Genomic DNA, 27,724 nt, shown 5'->3' with positions numbered 1-27,724 from the left:
ACATTATTATTATAAAAAGGTACTAAATATTGAATAACAAAATATGTTTTTTTAAAAAAGCGGCAAAAAATAATGCGGAATAAATGCAACAAAAAAAAATTAAACATTTTATAAAAAAGCATAAAAAATATTGAATATGATCTAAAATGTTTGAAAATCTATTTTAATAATATTATACCATGAGATATTTAAAAATTAATAATTATCTTTACAATTTTTGAACAATGCGTTGCACCATTTTCGGTGCATTGTTGCATATATATATTTTATTATTTAGGCAATTGTTATTCATATATTTTCTAAGAAAGCAAAATCACTGTGTGTGATTTGGTATTACATTATGTATAAATAAAATATAACACACTTTGTATGAACCACAAATACCTACATAAAAAAAAATTAATTAACAATAATAAAAATTCAAAAATATAGAAAAAGCAATAGGGAGTATTGTCTAATTTTACAGTTTAATGGATATTTAAAAACACCATAAGATAATAAAAAAATTAAAAATAATTATGTTAACCTAAAAATAACATACAGAAAATGCTGTGCAATTTTCATAATGCCAGAGCTCACAAAGCAGTAAAAATCTTTACTGTTATTAAGATTAGTTAAATGCAGATAAAACAGTTGGTAAATAATACTGGCTTAAAGAAATTTTGGAAGAAAAAAAGTCATTAGGTGTCAAACATATTATGGATAAATTTGTGGTTCATACAAAGAAAGTGTAATTGTAATTTTTTTTTTCGATTTCAGGAATGTACACGAATGACAATTATGTGGCAATTATCTATGCTATTCTGTCTCCTAAGTCTATATTCTATTGACAGAACAGCCTTTAAAAAAAGCAATGTATAAGCAGTATGTACATAAGACTATATGGGGTATAACACCGATCGAAAATTGGAACAGAAATATTGTGACATCATATTATGATTGCATGGAATAAACTTTCAGAATTTTTCCTTAGTGTATAGTACAATAAGTAGGCTCCGAATGAGAATTTTACTGTCTATATATTGGCATATCTATGGTTTTTTAGGACCAATTTGTTTCATACAAAAAGCCCGAAGATATCAATTTAGTGAGTGGTTTATTTATGCATGGAGCTATAAAAGAAAAGACAAAAATCATTGATAAATTTTTGGTAGCATTTTCAATCCTTTTGGTGGCATTGTTAAAATGATTTGTTTTAACAAGCTGAGAAACATTGTTGTCAAAAAAAATTAAAACCGATTTCAAACTAACAATATGCACTTACCCCTCTTGCTTATTTGTTCGCTTTTGGTAACAGCTCATATGGTCTGATACAAATCGTTGTGTCTCCCTTTTACTGTCATAGTGAGAAATATGATCTAAACGGTGTTAGAAAGAGAAAACACCACGCTTTATATTCAAATCTAAAAGATAACCGCAGAAGAATTAAAAAGTTATTTTAATTTTTTTCTGAATGGATCTTTAGACACATCTTTAATATTTTTCATACGTATTGCTGCCTTAGCTTTTATATCCCTCATATTAAAAAAGTAAAGATAAATAAAAAAAATAATAAAAGCACATATCGAGGAAGCTTTAATAAAAAAAATAAAAATAAAAAAAACAGTCGAGCATTTGAAAAATGTTTGAAGCAATCAAAAATACAACTGAAGTATTATTATATGTATATACAGTAATCTCTCACTACTCCGCTGACCGCAAAACCGGGTAAGCGTTGTCCTGTTAGCGAAAGCGGCGGATTACAGTGCATACTTGCTAAATATGCTCAAAATTAATACAGGTACTTCACACAAAACACCTCTTTTATCTCTAGTAAAATTTAATTTTTTTGCTTTTAAGTTATGGTGTCATATTTACGCATGCGAGAAGACTCCATTTTGTAAACTTATTTAAAGAAGAAAAAAAACCTGGCAGAATGAAACAAACTGAAACACATGCTACAGTTGCAACAATAAACAGAGGACTAACCGAAATGTTCTAAAACAACAATAATGATGCATAAACCCTGGGGACTGGTTAAATGGCCAGCAAGAGCAGGCTATAGTAACATAGGTGTAGTATCTGAAAGTAAGATCTTTGTACAATGCGTCGCTGTACAAAGCTTGGCGCTCGGGTATATAACATAGGTATCGGCGGGCTACTGAATTTGACATACAAATACTGTTGAATTATAGGGCTTGATTTCGTGCTTTCAACTTGTAAAAATCAACCTATAAAAACATTTTTTTTTTACTATAATACATCTATTTGTATGAATAGACGTTTGACTGAGGATTGAATCTTCTAATCTGACTAAAATGAGTGAACCACGCTATCACTTAAGCCAAATCCTAATTGGATGCTACCGAGATTTATTAATATACTAAACTGCTGTAAATTTTCATGTCATCCAATTTCAGAGAAATGCGCGGTGCATGAGTGCCACCAAAAGTTGATCGAATGCATTGTCATCGACAACAAGACTATCTGCCGGGTTTCATCTCAATCGGATGCCGGGAAGTGGGTTAATTTTCACTTCATTCATTCAATCGAGAAGACAAAATCGAAATTTAATAGATGTATTTAAAAAGAACGACGGACTATGGTCAGGTTAGGTTAGGTAGTAGAAAATCGAGAAGCAGATTACTGAGAAAGTACTGTATAATAAAAAAGTTATTTTCCTTTTCTTGTGTAGGAGCTATTTTCGTGGAATAATATGTTTATTTAAAGCTTTTAAATGATAGTTATGATAGTTATCAGTTGTAACTTTAAAAATGATGATAATTTGACTAAGCTTATTATAAAAATACTGTTCTTAAATATAATAAAATGCGACTTGAACTATTTACTACAATATAATATGTCACTAGCAATTTATTATTTATATTTATTTCTGTTATTGCCACCTCACATATTTTGTTATAAATATTTGCGTTGCCAATTGGTGTTTCCGTAATGCGGCCATATTTTGGTGTTGCGTTGTATATGCATTTTTAGCGAAGAGTTTCGCCACATCTGACGAATTTATAAAATATTTCAGTGTTGCAAGGAGTCAACTTTTTTGCAGTGTGGCAATATTTTGGTGTTGCGTTGTTAGCGAAGAGTATTGTCACATCCAAAATTATTTAGTAAAATATTTCAGTGTTGCAAGTAGTAAATATTAATATTAATTAAACTAGGAGTTAATTGCAATGCGGCAATACTTTGGTGTTGCGATCTGTATACGTTGTTAGCGAAGAGTATTGCCACATCTGACATAATTTGTAAATTATTTCAGTGCTGCAAGTAGGTTTTTTCTGCAATGCGGCAATACATTGGTGTTGCTTTGTATTGCCACAAATGACATATTTCAGTATTGCAACGAGTTGATGGTTTTGCAATGTGGAAATATTTTGGTGTTGCGTTGTATATGCGTTGTTAGCGATGAGTATTGCCACATTTAACAAAATTTATAAAATATTTAGGTTTTGCTAAGTGGCAATACTTTGATGTTGCATTCCATATGCGTTGTTAGCGAATAGAACTGCCACAATGGACTTCAGTGTTGCAAGAAATCAATGTTTTCGCATGGCGGCAATAGTTGTGGTGGTGTGGTTGGCAGACTTGAGACTTGCTTGGCGATGTTGGCGACACTGATGTTCAGTTGGCAACAATGTTAGGCGGTTGCCTTGCTGCGGCGTTTGTTCAGTAGGGCATTGTTGCTTTGCTCCAACGTTTTGATTTGTACCTGTGGAATTAATTATGACTTAATTTTAGAAGAAAGAATTTTATTTCTATTAAATTAAGAGAAAATGTGACAAGTAAGAAACACTCTCAAGTTTCCAGTAAATTCTTAATTCAAACTTTGTTCACGCATGAAAAAGATAGACATTTAAAGAATATGTGTGTATGAACAAAATAAACGATACACCCGGGCGATATTTTCATATTGAAAAGTTGGAGTCAGGGAACCAAGGGGGAGTGGACTCTTTTGTTGTGGGGCTCCGCTGTATAATATACTGTAAGTGTCTCCGCTCTATAAATGAATAAAAACATCATTGCTTATAATATAATAAAACAGACACAGCAGTCCAACCTGATGTCTGTGTTTTAAAGATCATTGTTGGGTAGGTACCTGATCGTAATCAACGCGCATAGTGGCCAGCGAGCGGGTCATCTCATCCTGCACCTCTCCCCACGCCTCGCCCCCCTCGCGCAGCAGCCGACCTGTGTGTAGCGGTGTCTGCGGCACGTTGCGGTGCATCTTCACCCAGCGCCCGTTCATCACCTGGTCATTATGGAAAGTCATCAAATCATATGTACATATAAGCATACTAGTTTCTATACAGTATATTAACATGCTTAAATGAAGTAATAATTACGAAATATCTGGTCAACTACAGATCTAAAGAGAGTATATTATGCTCTATGCCACTCTCTACTGGAATATGGAATAATAGGATGGGGCTTAGCATCATCAAACCATCTTAAACAACTAAAGAAAACTCAAAATTGGATCATAAAGACCATATAAAAGCTATGTAAGGACGCCAAGTACTGATATTTTTAATCTGTTTGATGTTCCAAGTTTACAAAAAATCTATGCTAAAAATATTCTAATTCATCACTTAAAAAATAAACCAGAGGCAAACCCCTCACACGATCATAAAACCAGAGCCAAGCAAACAGACATGCTAAATATTCCTAAATGTAATTCTACCTTTGGACAAAGAAACTCTGAATTTTTAGCAATAAAATTTTATAATAAACTCCCTCTCAACATCAAACAAAGGAAAACGAAAAATAACTACATTAAAGACATCAAATCTTGGCTTAAGGAAATATCGGAAGAAGAACTAGCTAATATATTAAAAACATCATCTTAGTCGCTGAAAACGTATACTAACATATATAGTCCCCCTCAGCACAGGATCTCCTAGTGAGGAGGACTTCAATGATCTGTTTTAATTTTATATTTTTTTTTTTTCATGTGCCATACAAAAATGTACCTAATAGGGAATTCTCATGCATTTTGTAAATAATTTATTTCAATAAAGATAATTATTTTATTATGTGCCTCTTTTTTTTCTTTTTTTTTAAATGCATTTTCAATTTTTTGTAGTTGTTTTAAAAATTGCGTGCTATTTCCTCTCTGAAAATGGTCATGCGCCATCTTGACCGCTACGTCACACCTTTGCCGCCGCTGCCGCCATCGGTTTGCAGGATCTACTCGGGCCGGTCAACAGTGACGTCATCGTTCGCCCTTGAACACTTGATCAATCACCGGGCGTTTTTAGCTGCATTGAAATATTTCGTTCGCGCCTGTTTTTAAAGTCATTATAATTTTAATAAATGATTTTTGAAAATTATAAAAACTATGTATTCTTGTGTCTGAAGTGTTTCTACATATGAATAATTTATAATAAGTGATTTTGTGGTGTGAAGAGAATTCCCTATTATTTAAAAAAGTAACTAAATAAAAAAATAAAAAAATTTAAAGTTTTGTTACCTGTTCGATGGTTAGCCGTGTGGAGGGGTCTACCGATAGCATTCCTTTGATCAGATTCTTTGCATCTTTCGAGACATTGGACCACTCCGGATCCGGGAAGTCATACTGACCCAGTCTTATTCTCTGGAAAAAAGAATAGGAACAATAATAAAATTATTGACTAACAATAATTACAACAACAGAGTTGCAAAACATACTGGAATGGTTTTAAAGCTATGTATTTATAAGTAGTGGTACATTTTCTCTTCTCTAAATAGTATAAAATAAAGTCGCTATCCGCGTCAGTCTTATTGTACGCTTAGTTCTTCTAAACTACGCAACAAATTTTGATAGGGGTTTACACTATCATTTAGAGAATTTCTTCCGGAAGGTTTATGTATATAATAAATGGTTATTATATTAAAATTTAGAGATTTTCTTCCTGAAGGTTTATATATGTAATACATGGATATTATTTTTATAGAAAGTAGAGAAAATTCAATTTTTTGTAATAAAGTCGTAAAAAAAATATTTTCGCGTGCTTAAATTGCTAACGCTGTTAAATTGTTAAACCTTATGAGATACATTAGAATAATGTACTACGGAATTGTATATCTTAAACAGGCATACAGAAAAGTCTAGGACGGTATATGTATATCTGTTAAGGATAGCCCAGCTAGTATTTAATAAATCAAAACCAAAATTTCCTCTGAAATCCTAAGCCTTGTAAGTAGGTACTTAAATACCCACCTACTTAATTATCAACCACATATTTGTTGTAACATGTTTTTTTTAATGTCAAATGATAAAATTTTACAGTTTGTCCAAAGAAATGGCACATTTCAATGACAATTCTTTTTTCAAACTGCTTTAGTCATTTAGTCAGATAGGTACCATAGTTATGAAAGAAACAAATATGTCCAAATAAACACGATTACTGAACCATTAAAATGGCCACCATCTAGAAACTTAACAGAATATACAAACAAATTTACAGAATGTACAAACAAAATGCAAAAATCCAGTTAGAACAGGACTTCGCTACTCTCAATCGAAAATAAATGAGTTTGTGAAACATTCAGAGAAAATAATTTTAGTAATGCACAATAAAAACTTATTTAAAAAACCCATTTCCACTAGCTTTGTCTGTGATGTCATTGAATTGTCGTTAGAATTCTGTACGGTAAGCATTAATCCGATTTCCAGACAAAGTGTAGCTAGCGACTGTGTGACTTAGAACCACCCACGCATCACTTGTAAACTTAGTCAAATACAAACGAATAACACAATTAATCATCAACCCCTAGAGTAATTTTTGGAGATATTTCTCCCAGACGTCAAACAATTTTTTTTAATAAATACTAGTATAAAATTTTTAATTGCTTTCAGAAACAGTATTTTATTTTGAAATACATTCAAAAACAGCGAATTTATTTGGAATCGAATGTAATGCAAAAATATTTCCTACGCAATTAGCAATTTGCTTCAGAGAAATACATTACAAAATATAGAGGCTTAGAATTAGATGCCTCTATTACTTATACAAACCTTCAGTATTATATTCTATAGAACTTCTTCTTTAGTGGTGGTCTCATTGTTGAGGATCGTCCAACTCCAATTTCTGTAGTGAACATGCACCATGGAGAGCCGATGACACCGACGTTCTGAACATTGTGATATTGGATCACTCTAACATATCAGTGATCTTCCCCCACTTCCTGCCAGTGACCATGGGTTTACCCAGGTTCGATTTCTGAGTTTGGCGAGCGACGTTTCCAAAATATGTAAAGACTAAAATACATAACTATATTTACAAAAAATCTAAATAGGTACCCTTTTCATTCCTGGTGATATAGCAAGACCGTTGTTGGAGTAGAAAGGAGGGAAGCCGCATAGGAGGATGTACATGACAACACCGAGGGACCAAATGTCACAAGATTTGTCGTACTTGTCCGGACCCAGTACCTGAAATTGAGATTAAGTGATTAACAAATGAATTCTTTGTAAATGAGCCAGTAAAGTAATCTACTCAATTTGGTTAGAAACTTACTGAGGGAGATAGTACGAACTGTAGGAAGTGTAAAGCGCTGATAGCTGTAGGAAAAGTTAATAGGATGAAGAAACATCTATTCATCCACAGTGCCAATGTCTTGCTTCGATGGAAAGAAGGCTTGGACAGCTGGGGGTCATGTCGTGGAACCGGGAGACTTGGCCAAGCACCCAATGACAACCAAGACTAGAATCTGTACATAGACTAGAGCTTCTGTCTAGACTTCAGTACTTTTAAAATTTAAAATACTAATTTTTCTCACGCCGCTGACTACCCTAATCCCTAAGAGACTAGAATCTCTGTACAGACTTCAGAGACTAGAGCCTCTGTTTAGACTTCACTAGTCTCTGTCTAGACTTCAGAGATTAAAATCTGTATAGGCTTCAAAGCCTAGAATTTCTGTCTAAACATCAGAGATTAGATCTACAGACCCTGCCTAGACTTTACAATAAGTTGTTCATTGGTAACTCAAAAACTTAAAACACCTTTATAGGGGGTTAGACAATTTTTTTTGTTTACATCTCCACACAAGAAGCCCTGAGGAAAATAATTTACCTCAGGGCCTATGTCATCCCTGGGGATGCTTTGTGGAGGGTATTTATGAGGAGAGGAAGGAGTGAACATGGGTCCTGAAGAGACCCAGAGACCCAGAGATCACAAGGAGGAAACACAGAGGCCGGCAAATCTTTCTACAGCAAGCTGTTGTACTCAAGAACGAGTCATAGAAGCGACCCAATCTCATGTGACAAATGTCAACTGTGTACATATGATGGGCGCATGTTTGGCGTGTTAGTTAATTAGGCACTATATACTATAAATCTCTTAAGTAGATACCTCCGGTGCGACATAGTATGGCGTGTAGCACGGCGTCTGCAGCGTGTCGGCCGCGCTGTGCGTCTCCTTGGCGAAGCCAAAGTCTGTCAGCTTCAGGAGTGCTCCGGGCTTGGAGTCTGAGTACAGCAGGTTCTCCGGCTTGATGTCTCGGTGGGCAATGTCTGAGTCGTGCAAGTGGCGAACTGCCACGCAGATAGAGTGCATTATCTACCAATCAAACAAATAAACATCATCAACAAATTAACTCTCATATTTCATCTTCAAGGTGACTCCAGATGTTCCTGCTCTACTTCCGCGGCTTCCGTCCATAGTACACCCAGCCTCTCTTTACAGTCTCTGGAGTTGCTCCACCCAACAATGTCTGGGGCTTTATCTTGGAATTCGGTCTCCAAGCATTCTTAGACCCTTCTTCCACAGCATGCGGACGTTCTCACATAGGCTCACGAAGCAGAAATTTGGAAATGCCTCAGTAAAGCCGGTCTCCCGCGACCAGCCAGTCAAAGTCATTACCACTCAGGTCGTAGAGACATGTAGGAGCGTTCAATAAAAATGAACTCATCGACCTTGTGTCAGACATTTTGTAAAAATCCATGTGCTTTAGAGCAATGCTAGGAACAAAACATTTGACGTTTCGAGAGGCAGTGGCGACGTGGGTCTCGTGATTTCAGTACCGTACTGAATGGAGAGTATGTATGGGCTGAGAGCGACAAGTTGTTTGCGACGTGATTACACAACATCAGTATCGGTTACTTACGTATATCGCTGTGGACGAGGGGAAGGAGATCAGTTACTAAATATGTGACCAAGCCATTTCAATAAGGAATTCCAGTCAATTTAAAAATATATATTATGATCACTTCTAACACTTTTTTCTGTTCAGTTTCTAACAAAAATATTGGTATTTTTATTTTTTTACAATCTCGATTTCGTAGTTAAAATAATTTTTACAAAAACAAAATTGTCCAAATTCCTATTGCACATGGCCGGCCGACCCGTGAGGAAGCGGTTTTAGTTCTGTCAGAACCTACTGAACAATAACGGGTGTTGAAGTCTCTTACGATTTTAATCATTTTTAAATGACGATTTATTAATTCAATGTATAATTATATTTAATAAAACTTTGTATTTGAGTCAGCATTTGTAGATCTGTACGAATATGTTTTTTAAGCCGTAACATTGTTCACTCAAGTTCCTAATTGCAACATTTCTATGAAGAGTAGCATCGTTACATTACAGTAAGATCCTTTATAAAATATGTAGATATTAACCTCAGCCGCCTGCCTCTCAGTGAAGGCTCCATCGGTGTGGTCTTGAATCCTCTGGAACAGTTCTCCACCCTCCATGCATTCCATCACCACCAGCAGGCAGCGGGCGCCTCCATAAGTATTGTCGTATACATCCACTATCTGCAACAACACAAACATGCACATTAAAACCAGTCAGTCCAAAGACATATTATTTTATTGTCTTACAACCTTTGCTGCGTCCAAACATTAACTATTATAAAAAATATATCAAATCTTGGCTAAAATATACCGAGATAGATAGATTTTTCTTATAAGTCAACAGTCATCTGTAGGAGTACAGGTGCGGCCAAATAGTTAGTGTAGTTTTTATAGTTAGTTTGGAGATTTCAGTTGAACAGTACAAGCCGCATTGATTAATTCTTTCAAACTTTGAAATTGACCAGTAGAGTGCTTGTACTGGGTTAAAGTCAATACTGCGAATGAACCACCCAGTACATAAGCATGCAGGAGCGCGTATATCCCTGGATAGTTTTTTGTCCTTCCTGAAAATTTTTACAAATGGTTCTTCGGCGGTATTAATTTACACCGGTGATATTTTTTGTTTTCATTTCATTTATCATTTTTTATCAACTTCATTTTATACCTTTTATTTTCAAAGAAAATGTGCATCTTAATATTATTTTTTATTCTAATTATGTAGATATAACTACCATAATACCCACACACAGGCTTTGCCTTTGTGGAATTTTTTACTACATTGCACAAGCCGCACAACTGAGCTAGCTCTTTTTGATGAGCCGTATTCGCACGACTCCTGGTAAACCGTACCACGGCTCAATTGAACAGTAACTCTTTTTTATCAAGCGATTTTAGAAAATGAATGCGATTAAAATTATCAAAGTAAATTGTTATTACATACTCAGAGACGTGAACAGTGTCTTACAGTTCGGCATCTGGACTTAGACATATGTACCTACACCTACTAATTATATAGCAACCTTTTTTTCGTGTGTTACGAGGCAACGTACCGGTACCAAGAGTCATACGATCATTCATACGCTTACGCTGGGAAGCTGGGAGCCGTATTGGTGGAGCCGTATCGGGGGGAGCCGTATCAGGGGAGCCATACCGGGGGAGGCGTATCGGGCGAGCACATTATTCTCATTGCTCATAGGCTCTGAGCTCACGGCTCCCGTTCAATTGAGTTGTATGAAAATATTGAGCTGGTACCGCGGCTCCCGTTCTTAATAAAATGTGTTATGACCCATCTCTAATACTAATGCTGTATTTTTATTTGTATAACTGTTTCAATTTATCAAAACTTTCAATCAAAAAAAATACAATGACACATCTCTTCTTTTTCCTCTTAAGAACCCATAGCGGCCAGGCCTCCCTGTCCAGCGATACTTCGGTGGCCTCCGTCCGTAGTAAGTCCAGCCTCTGGAATTGTTTCTCCCAGCTTTGTGTGGAGCGGCCAGCCCACTCGACGTGTTCCCTCTGGAATCGTCTCATTCTCATAATATAACATCAAGCAACCAGAGTAAGAGCAGAGAAACGACGAGCTTTGTTGCAGCTCGTATAAAACCTGCTTTATATGTAGATTTGTTTTATTTGCTTACACTGACCAATATTTTCTTGGTTTGCCGACTTAAAATTTCGCTGTGTGCCATCTGACTCTGTTTTCGTCATAACTTGTTTTTCGCAAAATTATGTTTTTGTAAATTGAACCTTCTTAACAGATAACGTGTTTATATATTTATCAAAATAATACATAATCTACCATATGTAGTTTCCCAGAATAGATAGTTACTTTTAGAGAAATGATATTTTAAATGTATCCTTAAGGAAACGCTGGCGTTCAAGAAGATTAAAAATAATTAAATTTGTTTTTGTAATGTTTTCAGTAATATTGATTGATGAATGTTTTTCTTCTTCTTTCGTATGGTGGGGGTCAATGGTTAACATCTAAATCTCTTAGCCAATCTAGGGCGTCAGATACAAATTTTTCGATTGCAGAATTTATGATGTAGTAAAATTTTATAAGATGTGCATTTATCAGCATCGCTATATGTAATAATAACCCAAAAATTACAACCATTATTCACCACTTAGAATAAATAAAAAAAGATTTAATTAACCATTTTAATGAATTCTTTTTTGGACAAAAATCCGTTTTTCTAATTGAATACATGTTATACCCTTACTCATAAACGCAGCGCGTAAGTTAGGAACGGTGCAAAAACTTGAATATACAACCACGGCATTTATGTGGTTAAAATGGCCTAAACCAGACTTTAGACCGACTTCAACATACCAACGTTGAACCAGCGCATAATAATCTAATTAGTAAGATGGTTTATGTTTAAGTCGACGGTTCGAACAATTTGACATTTGCAGCTGTTTCGTGTCTACATTTTTACTGTTTTTGTTAAAGATTCGTTTCTACATTTTTAATGTTTTTGAGATCAAGAAATATAGTGTTGTTTTATATTTTGGATTAACCCCTATTTATTTAATTGGAGAATATATTATCAAAAACAGTAAAAATGGAGAAACGAAACTTTAAACAGCTCTGCTAGTAAAACTACTAATTCGCACATCTGACATTGTTTTTCGGGACCGTCGGAGATTATGTACACAATAGATGTTATTCATTTTCAGACTTTGTGTTCATAAAGGTATTTAATCATCTTCATTTGAAAATTTTCCTCCAGAATTTATAGTTTCATGTAAAAAACTTGTTGCTTTGCGATCGCTCGGCTGATGTTATTGCACGATACCATGCATGTCACTGAGCTCACAAATGAGTTACGACGTCTAAATGAAAAAATATCCGTAATGCATTTGGTGGATAATTACTGATAAGATATCCATGATAATTGTCCAATTTCATTATGGGAGCACCCAAAAGGGCCGGCGGAAATATTAAAACATAGGAATCTATACCGTCACGGTCTCGAGTGCAATAATACCTTTAATAATCTACTATCAATTATTATCACTATCTAATCAGCATAATTAGGGTTGCCACAAAAACAAAAAAATTTCTAATGTATTTATTTTATTGTGTTTTATTTATTCGTAGAACTACATTAAATTTTGTGTTAAACACAAGATTTCTTCTGTGTAATCCAGAGTTACATAGAAAGTTTTTGTAACTATTGGAATGATGAATTTGAAATGAGGTGTTGTGGTGGGTCCAACTTCAAATGAGGTGAGGTGTCAAGGGTTGCGGTGTGAAGTGTGAGGTAATGCGAATGAATGACTGCGACAAATTAATACTGAACATTGAATGTTATCGTCTCTTGTTTTTTTTTTTTATTTCACGATAATATAATAGTTTATCCATTGAGTTATATATAAATAGAGTCTACATTCCCTGCAATATCAGTGTGAAATAATGTTCCCGTGCGGGAAGTAGAAAGGGGGTGAACTCAACGATCGAGCGGAAGGTTACCGGCGTCCGCGTGCCGCCTCACAAATGCTTCACGAGTTTTTAACATTAATAAGTCAATTTACACAACTACTGATTACGGTAAAACCCTATTTACCGATGAAAGGTTATACCAGTGCTTTCCCTATATTTTCCAGTACAACTTGTGCAATACCTCAGCGTGCATGTCTGCATTTTGAAGTTTTCGCCGGAGACCTGTACCCGGCGAGCGCTTGTAACCACCTGATGCCCGAGATATCTGACTTCGGACAATGATCCGATATGCGTGGCCCATACTTCGAACGCCAAAGCTGACTCTATGTATATATGTCATTGAGTTCCACACTTTTTGGATTTTTTTACCACCATAGGAGTAGTTGATTTGAGACAGGAATTGAATATATCTACTATTTATTCTGTATGTTTATGTTGGTTTAACCTTTCCTTATCTGTGGTGTGTATTTACTACACATTGCTTCTAATAACTTTGATAACTTTATAAATATAATAAATTCTGGGTTCAGATTTTAGGTATTCCTCCGTTATACATTTTTGCACTGAATCAAAAAATAAAATTTTACATAGTTTTCAAATTCAATTAAAAATCGGAAACAAATATACCAATACAATCAACCGTGTGACACTGCTACGCGAAGAGTGTGTGAAGAAATGACACGCTATTGATGTCCCGCTTTAGTTCGCTATGCGGGAACATGAGAAATCCACACGTCCGCAGTTGTGTTTTGATTTAGACCATCGATACCTACGACCGCAAAGCTGTGGACCCCTCGCACGTTTCTTTAGCATCTGCCGATGGTTTTTTCATGTTTTCAGCAATTAAATTACAATTATTATCACTTTTGATATAAAATATAATAAACATAAGCGATTAGCTATGAATATTCATATTTTTCCGATATTAAATTGCTTATTTTGGGATGTGTATTGACTACAAAGCACCGGAATGCGTGGATTTTTTTAGCACAGTAAGGGAAAGGTTAACAAAATCCAAATAAATGGAATGTTTCAGAACATATCCGAAAACTGTTTATGAAAGTTGATTAAAATACGCTTTAAAATTTTATTATTAGAAATAAATATATGTTAATTGAAATGTTAAAATTTTTAACGTAAACATCAAAAAAATATTTATTGGATTGCATTTAGTTCGGGTTGAATCTTGCGATCATACATAAAGATAGTTGCCAATAAAAATGTGCAGTGAAAAAATGAAGACAATGTTAGTAGTTCTTATTCGAAGTATGATACAGTTAAAAATGACCGAGGGGAATAGGGTCCCATTAGCTCAGTTGGTAGGAGCACTGTCACGGAAAGACAAGGGTCCTGGGTTCGAGTCCCAGATGTGACCGTTTCCTTTTCTGATTTTTCTGTTTCAGATTTTCGTTTAGAAATCACTAATATTGTCTTCAATATTTAAATATTACAATTTGAGGTTTTACTCAATAAAGTCATTCCGAAAAATAAAGATTCACTTTAAATTTGTTACTCATAATATATAAAAACGCACTTATGTTATTAGACAAATGTATTATGAACGTTAATATTACTTCACTCTTTTGTTGTTTAATAAAGAATTCGCAAGAGTTTTTTCCAAATTGCGGTCGTAACATTTGGTTTCATAAAGGTGCACTTTTAATTCTACTACAGTTAACTTTTCTAGATTTGAATATGAAGCGTGGTGTTTCCTCTTTCTAACACTGTTTAGATAATATTTCTCACCACAGCAGTAAGGGAGATACAATGATTTCTGTGAGATCACAAGAGTTGTTCCCAAAAGTTTACAAATAAGCCTGAAAGGTTAATGAAAATTTTTGTCTCTTATAATATTCTATATCTTATAAGTAGGCACATTCTTATTCTTTGTATAACTTTATTTATTTACTTGCTTGTGTATATCATAAGTTATTACTTATAATCTTTACTATTTTTTTTTATAAAGTGGAAGCCCAATAAGCGTCTAAATAAATAAATAAAATTGAGTTAGTTTTGATTTTTTTTTTTTAATAGAAAATCATGAAATTACTTTGACAATTCCTGATTTGTGGACATCTTGTTAGTAGTACAACATATTTTATTGCAATTTAACCCGCGATGAGAGCAAATAACTCCAACAATCTACTATCAATTTACTGCTATCTAATCATTTTAATCTAACAACGTGTTTTATTGTAAAGTAATAGCTGAGGGACTAGCAATTATTATTTCTATGTTAACTTTATCACACCAATTTGACCGCAAGATTACAAAAAGTGGAAAATTGGAGTTTGTGTACCTCTGAATACTTTTTCTGATTTTTCTGTTTCAAATTTTCATTTGCGAGTCGCTAATACTGTCTTCAATGATTAAATATTACAATTTGAGGTTTTGAATAGATATTATCTTAAAAAATTATATATATTTATGGTTATCATGCGCTCAACTGTCCATGGGACTATGGCTCATATGCATCCTCAACAATTGGGGTATGTTGGGAAGATGAAAGCAGTGCGGAGTAAAGGGAGACAGAGGAGAAAGGTCCAGATCAGAGTCACAAATAAGGCAAAAGCCATTACAAGCAACGTTCATATTCTGAATGGTGGTCTTTAATCAGGGCGATACCGAGAGTATATACAACTACTTTAATAATTGGGCAGTTTCTGACTTGTGTGACTAACATTGAATTAGATTTTTTTTATGCAACATCTCACAAGAGCGCCCCTGTCTGTGCAGTGTAAAGACAGGGGAACTATATTGCCACCGTGTTGGGTAACGTTGAGAGGCGTGTTGTGGAAGGGGCTGTAGCAAGGGATTTATTAATGCGGGTCTTGAAGAGGCCCGGATTATATGAAGAAGGAAAAACAGCTGCCGTTAGCTCGTTTAACATACGAGTCGACCCGTTCTCATGAAGCCAAGATCAACTGTGACCGGGTGTTCTACTCCCTAATGGTCCTTAAGGCTGATGTAAGCGTAATGTGCAAGATTAAGAAAAGGACGCTTTGAAGGTTGGATACGTCGAGCTGATGAAAGTACTCTCTATAGTCTATTTTGAAAAGTAATAACAATTAACATCAAATGGCTGAAAACTCTGTTTATATGTTTACAGGAAACTAACGCCTCCTGTTTCTAACTAATGTGTAATTTTATCTTTTGGAGTTCATGTAAAAATAAACATGACTAATAAAACTCTTTATTTCGGGATATCAGTATCTGCATGTTTACAGAATGCACAGTTTGTTGAATACAGTGAACACAATATTCGGTTGCAACGGGATTATTAAGCCCCCGCATTCCAATTTCTATGGATAAGTTTCTCTTTAACTCTTTAAGTTCTAAAAAAAATATATGTTATTTTTGAAGATAATATCTATACATTTGTTATACCGAAACGTTCATTATTTGAAATTACCTCGATAGAAAAAAAATGGCAAAGTAAGCTTAAAGTAAACGTAAATTATTAACCGTTTGAGTGCCAAAAAAATTCATACAGTTGCTTGTAAAATGCCACCAAAAAACATTATTTTTTATAAAACTATATATTTTTTTAAAACCCCATAAATTCTTTGAATTTTCAAGGATTTTGATGATTTTTTCGGTGTTTTATTAAAGAATATTGGTTTAGAATCACGCAGAGGAGGATCCCGAAGTCCAGGCGTTTCGAAAAAATGAGAATTTTACGTACAGATGTACGCGCGAATCAGAACACGACTGACGCAATCGACGGAAATCGACGATCAGCAATCTTCGTTAAAACACGAATCGACGAAAATCGACGATTGGCACCCAAACGGTTAAAAACACGTTTTGCTCCAATATGTTAGGCATGAAAAATTCAGTGTATCTTTAAATGCAACTAAAGCATTTGTCGAGAGATTTTTGCTCTATTACAAACGAGTTGTGTTTTATTAAATATTTTCACCATTTTCGCTTAATTGTTATCGTTTTTAAATATATGCGCGCTCCCTCTATGATTCGTATTTGTATATCTCCCTTTCAAACCATCTTTTGAACGCCTTAAATAAATGCACAATTTTAACGGTGAACATAATTACTTTGCAAGTATGACACGTATTTATAGCAGTACAAGAATAGTAAGACAGTGTAATAAACTTTAACGAGTAAGTTATGGATTCTCCCTAAGGAAACATAATATGTTCCCCTAACCCCTAGTTTTACCAAAAGGGTGTCAACGAGTATGTTCTCCCTTTGGGTCAGCTGAATTCCTAAGCAGACGGTTTACAAAGCATCTCTTGGGTCAGACCTACCAGAGGTGACGTTAGGTAACTTAATTTTCTAGGGCTGAAACATGAACTATTATAATAGGTCATCACAGCTGAGACATCCCTTCCAGAGATCACATCTGCAAGCTGTGAAAGTATTTGAGATCGAAGAACAGATGAATACACACTTGTAAATCTGAATATTATTAAGATGGTTTGTTATACACTAAATAAACTCACCGAAAGCACAATATAGTGAAGACAGTGGACATGTTCATAGAATAAACTCACCGAACACATAATATAATGAAAACAGTGGACATGTTCATAGAATAAACTCACCGAATGCACAATATAATGAAGACAGTGGACATGTTCATAGAATAAACTCACCGAACACATAATATAATGAAAACAGTGGACATGTTCATAGAATAAACTCACCGAATGCACAATATAATGAAGACAGTGGACATTTTCATAGAATAAACTCACCGAATGCACAATATAATAAAGACAGTGGACATGTTCATAGAATAAACTCACTGAATGCACAGTTTAACAGACTTAATTACACACCATTAATTCTTATTACAAGAACCACAGTTATCATAATAACCGAATAGGATTTTATGTGTATCAGATCACGGGATCTATAATTACTTAATAACAACATAATAGATGCTGAAATAATGTTGAAAATTGTATGTTTTCCTTTGAGTTGTGTATGTTTCATTTTTTCAATCTTCATTCCATTTGTAATCATTTTTAATTCTGTTTTTACAGTTATGCCCGAGCCACACAAAGCTAGTATTCCAAACCAGGTGAGCAAGTTATTGCTAGTAACCTTGTAACTCTAGCTACATTAGCTACACTAACAGAACTAGCTTTAGCTAGTAAGGAAACTAGTAAGCTAGCGTCTCAAGCCCGGATGGTTTAATAGGATGGGGCTATATTATTTGAGCTAAGGGACCCCCATCACCGAAGTTACTATCTTGGCTTTGGGTTTAGCTAGCTTAGCGTGGCCGTCGAAACTAAGTGCATGATAGACTTGTGTAGTGTGTTTTTCCCATAGATTTGCTGTTACTTTAATTACTGCAAGCCAGGAGAGTAAGTCAGGATCTTGCCAGGATAATATACTGGCGTAGTAGCTCGCTATCCTGGCTTGAAATACTAGCCTTGTGTGGCTCTATGTCCACTAATATGCTGACTTTAAATCACCAAGTTACCGAACAGCGGCTGTATGTTACCTGGACGTAGGTATTTCCCAGAGTGCTGACACTGCAGCAAGTTTAACAGGAGATGTTGGAGTTTTGACTAAATTTATGGAGTTCAATTGAGGCCAAACTCTTCAGCTGTCATGGTTGGATGACAGTTTTGTAGTATATAAATATACGTTTAGCATTTAGTTCAGTACAATATTCGTATTTGTGTGAAATAAAAACTGTGCCGAACACACGTCTTATTCATCCCTATTCAGCTTGGTAGTGAAGTCACAATCACAGGCTGACATAGTTTTTTTACACGGTTTTGAAATAACACGGTCGACAATGCGTAATGGTAATATGTATGCGTACTTAGAATTGAATCAAGATAGAATTGAGATAGAATTTGGTGAAAGTGATTTCGTACTAAACATGCGAAAATAGATAGATCTAACAGAAAGTATTTGCAAAAGTAAAATCCTAATACATTGTGGGACTACTTTATTTCCCCCCACATGTGGCAATACTAACGCTAATTAATCCGCTGCTATACGCAAGCGAGCATGAGAAGAGGAATCTTCATTCCTGTTTTAGCGTTCGATTCAACCGCCAGTACTACCACTCTTTCTGCCACCGTCACCGCGTTCTGTATAAATTATAATATTCGTCCTCACGAATAAACTAAATCAATTGTGCAGACACTCGTTTCAATCTCCCATCTTCTGAACACAATTTACGGTTTGGGAAGGCGCCGTAAATTACAGCTAATTACAGCCCCATACAAGCCACTGTCACACTGGTGACCCCCGACATTTCTATTTGGGTGATTTTTGTATTCAGTGGACACGGTAGGTCGAACGCTGAACCTGGAATTCTGGACAATTTTGTAAGTAAATTTCAATTTAATATACCTAATAGAGCTTTGAAAGACCGGCAACATGAAGATAGACTCAAGGAACTAAGATTAAAGAAAGAAGAGAAATGGGTGACGTGATTGAGACTTTCAAAGTTTTATTTGGACATTATAGTTTTCCGGCATCCAAGAAATCTTCACCACCAACAAAAATAAAAATTTCTGTGGTCACTAAAAAAAATTTACATAACACCTTTTGCATCCAATCCTAGGAACAACTTATTTGCAAAATAGATTAGTGGATGCTTGGAACACTCTTCCACAACATTCCATTCCACTAATATAAACCAATATAAAGTTTGATAGGATTCTTATTTGGAGAGAAAAAAGGATTAACTTATTTTTTTAATTTAAAACTTATTAATTACTATTCAACTTATTGTGAAATCAGATGTGAATTGATTGCGCACCAGCGACATGTACATTACAAAATGGAATCCGATTTCTAAGGACAACATCGCATGTGTCGAGATTTTTTCTCTCTACTGAACAATTTATTACATGTCGCTAATGCAATATTGCATACCGAATGACGATGTACACCATTAAAATACTGCTCTGATGAAGCTTAGGCTTGAGCAAATCCCGTAGGCGAAAAATATAGCAATTTAATTAGTGGCGTCATAAAAAGTGATTATTTCACAATATATATGTCAAACCACAATCTGATTGCGAGCTTTCTACGAAAATATTTATATTTCGTTTTATTTATGTGAAGCACTTTGAGGAAACACAGCGCTATACAAATTATCAAATTAATTAAAGACCTTTTCTCTTTCCTCGTTCTTTTCCTTACCAAATGAGTTTTCCATTATCAACAATTGCGTTAAACCTCGATAACAAAGCAGTTTAAATCAAATTTTCTTCCTTTATCATAAGAAAGAGCAATAAGTACCTTTAGGACTGGTTGTTTCGAAAAATTTGAACAATTCTTTAAATTTAATTTTCAATTTCTGTGAAAGTTCTTGTCAACTGGCCTATAATGATATAATAACAGAACTTAAATAGAACATTCACAGAACTCACAAATGAACGTTGAAATTTGATGAATTGTTCAAATTCTATGAAATAACACATCATTATTTTCAACATTTAAGTTGAACGGCTCTTCTTATACAAAACTTAAATTTGAATTTGAGGTCTAAATTCCTAACCTAACCAAAAACTTTTTTTTAATCCGATGGCACAGCAAATATCTAGTATGAATATGTGCTTATTTATTTATTTGTGTTTTAAATTATAAAAAATAGGCCATAAAGTATTCATTTTTCATGATTTTAGGAGGCAACTTTGGCAATTTGAGTTAATGATAACTAGCAGATAAAAACCCACTGCCGCAGGTTTTGTGCTGCTAGGCCCTGCAGGCGGGTTTGTGGTGGGATTCGCCCAATTTCAAGTTGAACTTCCCTGATAGCAGAATTTTGCCCCTTTTTTTATTTTAGTACAATATTTTTTTAAATTTCAGAGTTATCCAGTAATGTTGGCCTCACTGGGTGGCTTACCCATGCTGAGGCCTTCATTTTATAATGTAAAAATATAGATACATAATACATTTAAAGAGAAAATAATACATTTAAAATATAATCTTGTTTGTTTGTGAGTGATGTGTGTTTTATATGGGATTTGTGTGTTACCTGTAGGTTTTTTTTATTTTATGTTATGAAATTTTGGTAATATTGTCTTTTTTGTTCTTTAATCCATTTTGTAATTTTGTGTATGAATTTATTTGTTTTCTTCAATTTTATTTTCAAGTGTTAGGGGGTATTTCACTATGTCGGGCTAAATATCTGACTAGCTATCCGTTGGCTGGCTTTAAAGATCAGAATAACTTCGTTATTCAACGGCGACCGTTTCACCATTGTTTCGAGCTTCCGGATAGATAACACTCGAAATAGTCTGGCAACATCGCAAAATGTTTGCAGTTACTCCATCTACTGCCACGGCTGTCATGCGTCACAGTCCACACACCGCGAAGTGTGCATTTTTTTGGTTATGTTATGTTGATTATCAGGTCATTTTAGATAGATTTGTGTCGAATTAATACATTGTTTCTTATTTTGAACACAATCAAATAATTCAGGATGGATCATACAAGCATTCAAATTCATTCAACAAAATTCGACTCACTTCTCAGCTGTCAAACTCGGAATGTTTTGATGCCATCTTTGATTCGAGGAATAGCGCCTAACGTGAAGTTCGAGCACTGATTAGTCAAATCGAACTTTAACCCGAGCGTTAGCGTTATTCAGATATAGTGAAAAGGAAAAAATGACTAATCCGCGGATTAGTGCTTAGTCAGAACATAATCAGAGATAGTGAAATACCCCCTTAGACTGTTGAATGCTTTTATAGTACGGTATTGGTAGTGTCTTTGTCCAAAGCTTGTATTTACTGTCAGAGTTTTTATGTTTTCTTTGTATGTACAGCAGCAATTATTAGAATGTATGCAAAAATTTACTTGTCACATAGTTCGATGTGGAACTTTTCTGCACAGTGTCATACAGCATTAAGTTTATGTCGATTGCTTACCGACATTGTGCATTTTGACAGCAATTTTTAATCAGATCTTCAAGATCTTCTACCACTTACATATAAAACTTCATTTTAGATACATTTGTTTGAAGTTGGGTTCATAAGTTAAATCGCATGTTGACTCAAACAGTAACTGGGAACTGATGTTGACTTGAAATGACACCTAGCCTTTTCGGGTGTATAGCCGCTCGTTTGCTTGACAAACGAACAGCACCATCAGCGGAGATCGAGGGGGTCAGTGCTCAACGGAAAGCCCACTGAAGCGGTCTTATTCAAGGATTTAATGGGTGGATCTCGAGACCACATGGCGACAAGTTAGCTAGCTTGCAAGTTACTGGACATTGTGTTTCCAGTTTTTTATTATATTTTGTGAGGTTAATCTTTGACTCACATGGCGCCCAACATTTTGTAACAAGGTTAGTTCTTATGGTTTAATAATGTCACATGTACTAAATAATGCTTTGCAATTACTCCAACCTGCAAGCGTTTCCAAAAGGAACTTTGCATACGCTTTGAGATGTAATCAGTCCTAATTATCTCTTCTCTCGGAGTCTCGGATTTTATTATGTATTACATATTAGGCTAGGAATACAAGACAAAATATAACATTCTTCTGCAATACATACACGACCAACTATCAGACACACACACACTGACCAATAGGATGCATGATCTGGGCAACAAGTATGGGGGTGCTATTGATTTATTTATTGACTCCATTTATAGAATTAAGCATAATCTATACCAACACATTGTCAAATCCTACAAATTGGAGTAGAGTTGGTAAATTAGTTTTAATGATTTGTCTTATGTGTAGTGTTGTTGTAATTTCTTTTTTACTTTATGTTACTCTTATGTTTTACTAATATTGCTTCATATTTAGTTTTTTTATTATTTAGTTTTCTTTTTTTTTAAATCATTTCTTAATATTTTCTCATTATACTTGTAATCACAATTTTACAATTGGTATTTTATACCAACTTTACAATGGATTACATCTACTTACTGTCAGTATCTCCTTAGCCTTTTTAGACATATGTATAAATAAATAAATATTTAATTTATTATAACACGTAAATTGTAAACTTGCAAATAAAGTATGCTGATGACACTGTCATAATAATCGAAGGTACGGATTGGAATACTGTTAATAACTTGGCAAATGCTGATATTAATATACTGAAAATTTGGTTCGATAAAAATCTTCTCTCCCTAAACACAGAAAAAACAAAATTTATCCCATTTTCAATCAATAAATTTAAATCAGAACCAGATTTAAACATTATAATACACCAACACAAATGTGGCAGAACTAACTGCAATCAAACTTGTCCTATCCTTAGTCCAACATCCAGAATCAAATATCTTGGTGTATATATAGATCAATATTTTAAATGGAAAACACATATTTGTGAACTCGTCAAACGGATTAGAAAATGTATTTATATATTTATAAGACTTAGAAATATTCATAGACTGGAAAACGTAAAAAGAGTGTACTATGCGATTGTTTAATCTATATTACAATATGGTATTATTGGTTGGGGAGGAACATATAATAAAATTTTGAACCCACTTAAAGTAGTTCAAAGATTAGTAATCAAAGTAATTTTGAAAAAACCATCAAAATTTTCTACCGAAATTCTTTTTACAATTTTCAAAGTACCTACAGTAGACAAAATGTATCAAAAATATTCAATACTTCAAATTTACAAAGAAATGCAGTCAAATACTCATAACTTGCAATTCAATACATCAGCAAGATACCAGAAAACTATTAAAATCCCAAAATTTAACACTAAGCTCATTCAAAATACCTATCTTTATCTAGGCATAATTTATTTTAATAACCTTCCATTAAATTTAAAAAATATCGAAAATATTCAGGAATTTCACCTTAAATTAAAAAATTACCTTAAACTATTATAAGTCCAAAATACGTTTACTACTTCTAGAAGTAATATTGTTTAAATCTTGTGTTGTTTCTTTATAATTATTTAGCATAATACTAACATGTAGGTACATAATTGAACTAGAATTCCCTCACCAAACACAAGAGCATTGTCTCTTTATGGTGAGGAAAGGCTACTTTAATTTCTATTGTTTTATATCTTTTTTATCCTGTATACTTATCTATGTAAAAATATATTTTTTCAAATATTAAATAAAAAAAATGTTTTAATTTGACATCATCTATTTTATTTTGAATTCTACCCCACATATGAGTAATAAAATATAGATGTATTGGTGAAAATGTTACTAGGTGTCTCCCAACAGATTCTGCTAAGAGTCTGGTTAAAGCTCTTAACTAAGAGTTTGCAGATTGGACTAGTTAATACCTAGTTTGTATGCTGGTCTGCCTGATGCACATTTGAACAGACAGCAAGGGGTGTTCAACAAATACTGTCATTTCACTTCTCTTCTACGCGGCTTTGAATCAGTGTGTTATAGGCACTGACAGATGTCCACGAGAGGGACAATCTTACTTAGAGACAACACACGCTCAGCTCAAATAAAGTTGACTATTTATTATTGTGTATTATTGAAAAGGTTTAATCCCTCTGGCATATTAACCATTATATTTCTTAAGGACGCCGTCAGAAGGTTGAAGAATTTTTTAATGTATTCGAAAACTAAAAACTGTTTTTGAAAGGTGATGAAATACGCTTTCAAATTTTAATATTAAAAATAAACATGTAATTTTTGATACATTAAAATTTTGAATGTAAACATAGAAAGTATTAAAAATGGCTCACCTTACATATTTTCGTCTAAACATTGAACTAAAAACACGGATAATGAAAAAAACACATATTTTATTAGACAAATGTATTAAAAACATTACTGTCACCTCATTTTTTTGTCGTTTCGTGTAAAAAATAATTTATGAAAAAATTCACAAAGTTTGATAAATTTTTCTCAAACTGTCGGAACCTTTGGTTTCATAGAAGTGTACATTTCAATTATTTTGTGGTTAACTTTTAGATTTGAATATAAAGCGTGGTGTTTTCTCTTTCTAATTAATACGGTTCAGATCATATTTCTCACTATGACAAGAGAGACAACGATTTCTATGAGACCATATGAACTGTTCCGAAAAGCGAACAAATTAACTCTACAGGTAATAGCGGTTTGTTTGCAAAACCGAGCAAATTAGGGTTTAAAATGAAGGTTTGAATGTAAATAATATACTTACAGCTACAACGTGAACACAGCCACTGGCCCTCCAATGTAAATCCACTTCTCTCCTGGCTTTGACACTATCACGCAAAACCTTGAGCGCGCGTTTCGTTCCTGTGCTACGCTCGACGCACTGCACAACCTACGCATGTACAAAATTTATTAGAATGAAAGGGACATAAAGAAATTATGGTAGGTACTTTATTATCCAACCAAATCTCAAAATGGAACCTCAGCTTTAATTCAGCTACTAATTGTTTGTTTGTTGATAAGTTTTTCTTCTGACTGCGCAAATAATTTTGTGGAGTTTTGTGCATTTGTGATTTGCTGCAGCAAACGGTAAATTTTATTTAATACACAGATTATGGAAATTAGACTTTGTTTCAACTTAATTACTACAATAATCAAATATTTGTGTTGGGAGAGATTATAAAAGATGCATTAAAGTTTCATTTTTATTCAAAGAGTAAAATTTCCTTATAAAACGATCTTGTGGATTTTGGATTTTTTAATATGGAGTGACGTTTGAAAACATTTAATTTCAAAATATTTAAGTAACCTAAACTAAGAACCTATTTTGTGCATATAAAAAGTTGTTTCTGGTAGTAATTAAGTTTAAACAAAAGAGTATTTTCCATAATTAGAGCCTAAAGGTGTCACTCCATACAAAAAAGTGCAAAATGGCAGCAAAGGATTTGTTTTATAAGGTAAATTCTGAACTTTAATCGAATATAATTGAATTATAATGCATCATAGATGTAATTAAGATGAAACGAACTATAATTTCCATAAATTGTGCCTATAAGTACAGCGGTTAGGGAAATATAGTCATATAATGTAATTATTTTAAAAATAAAAACTGTAAGTTTGTGTGCACCACTTCATTGGTATAAAAATACCAACCGGTTTCGGCAAAATCGCGCCTTACCCACGGTTATCAACTAACTCAGTTGGCTAGTATATTTAATGTAAGTTACAAAGATGTCCAACTATCATATAAAATCTTGTTAGAATCTATCAAGAGTATTCATTTATTAAGTTTGTTATCAAATTAAGGTTGCACAAATGTTTAATTCTTTTCACGTGACGTTAAATTATAACTCATAATATTGTTTGAGTCAGTTTACGGATGTAATCAATCTTTTACGAGAATTTTACGATAGAAACAATTCGATGACTAAACTTCAAATGTAATAGAAAGTTATGTGTGATTGTTGAAACTCAATTGGTAAACATTCAGATTCAGGAGATTTATGACTAATATTAAAATGATGACTGATAGAGACCATGTCGGCGAGTGAAACAACGGAAAAACATTTTTTAAATACCAAAACATACCTTCCCGTTGATTCCGAGGCCCAAAACTGTGTCTGATATATCATAGTCGTTTGTAATAGGCGATTTTTTAGGCTGTTTCGGTGGTTGGTTCATGGTCAAACTTTTCACAAATAACTGCTAAAATTTCAACAACACGAAATGTCAACAAATTCGGTAATTTTAAATAATTACATAAGATTTGTTTTAATGCAGATGCGCATGCAGGAGATTTTACACTGATTGTATGAGTCACTAATTGAAGACAGGTATCCGTAGTCTTCAGCTGTTATTATTTGTTAAAGATTTCGTGAGGAATTACTTTTTTTCTAAAAATACTTCGCTCCTGACATGTAGTAGTGATGTGTTGCGATCACAGACATGAAGTTCGCCAACGGAAGACAGAAGAGCATCAGAGGAGTGCAGAAGAGGGTCCGAAGGAGGGCACTAGTGATGTGATACCTGTTAATATGATTGGCCTTTATCTCAAAGTTTTCTACAATAATAGATTTTAATATTTATAAGCGAGCGTTCACAAATACTGTATGGCAATCAATTCCTTAAATAAGTTTAAAAGAAAATACAATTTTTCTCTTAGGATTTAAAAAGTCAAGGTAAAAAATTTAATTTTTACTTCCTTGAACTTGATACTTTGCAATCATCAAAAATGCTAATACCAGTCTCCTTTGTGAGCTTCTTAGGTAGAAAATTTAACAGCGTTATATCGTTCCACCGAAGAATTCATTTTTAATGGTTGATATACTATTTTAATAGTTCTGCTACAGATATTGCCCGCGTTACCATTTTTGTCTGATACTTCGTCATTTATAAGAAAGAGAGATAGAGGTTTTAACGGTGACATCAGCGTCATTCCTTTAACGAACACCTCAAAATCTTAGTTTTTTACAAATATCACACATTAGATTTCTTCAAATATATTTACAATGAATATCTGAATGAACTTTGCAAATAACAGGGGTAAACCAAAACTTGAAAATAATGTAAATCAAAACCTTAGTTAAATAAACAACCTTTAGATATTTCAATTGTGTTGTCAATATAAAAACATTCTCTTAGAAATTCTTGGACGATTTCGATTTATTTAGAATTTAGCTACTCGATTACTCTGCCCATCACTAGCGACCACTTACCGAAGAAAAAGACTTGAAAAATTTTGACTACTCTTCAGTTCTTACCTGGCAAAATAAAATAATAGTCTCAGTAACAAAAAGTAAGATTTTGGTGAACGAAATGTAAAATGTTTTATTTTTGTAATTCTTTTAAATATTTTGTTTTCATTTAAATTGCAGAATTTGAAGAGTTTCTACTGCTTGGGTGTTTCTACTGTTTTGA

At 33.9% G+C, this 27,724-nt stretch overlaps 1 protein-coding gene across 1 annotated transcript; it reads right to left on the bottom strand.

Annotated features, from left to right (window-relative positions):
- Positions 1-522: 522 nt before the first annotated feature.
- On the bottom strand, positions 523-26,736 carry MAPk-Ak2 (MAP kinase-activated protein kinase 2). Its single transcript, XM_089648229.1, has 8 exons — positions 26,396-26,736; positions 25,074-25,199; positions 9,599-9,736; positions 8,331-8,537; positions 7,280-7,411; positions 5,468-5,590; positions 4,094-4,246; positions 523-3,706 (listed from the first exon to the last, which is right to left on the bottom strand). Exons 1-8 carry the CDS (start codon positions 26,486-26,488, stop codon positions 3,635-3,637), a joined length of 1,044 nt encoding a protein of 347 aa, XP_089504355.1. The 5' UTR covers positions 26,489-26,736; the 3' UTR covers positions 523-3,634.
- Positions 26,737-27,724: the final 988 nt, after the last annotated feature.

This window comes from Hesperophylax consimilis, chromosome 27, assembly GCF_061612785.1.
Source record: "Hesperophylax consimilis isolate HC1 chromosome 27, BYU_Hcon_1.0, whole genome shotgun sequence".
Taxonomy (NCBI): domain Eukaryota; kingdom Metazoa; phylum Arthropoda; class Insecta; order Trichoptera; family Limnephilidae; genus Hesperophylax; species Hesperophylax consimilis.
The sequence above is the reverse complement of the archived record's forward strand: the minus strand, read 5'-3'. Positions and strand labels throughout refer to the sequence as shown.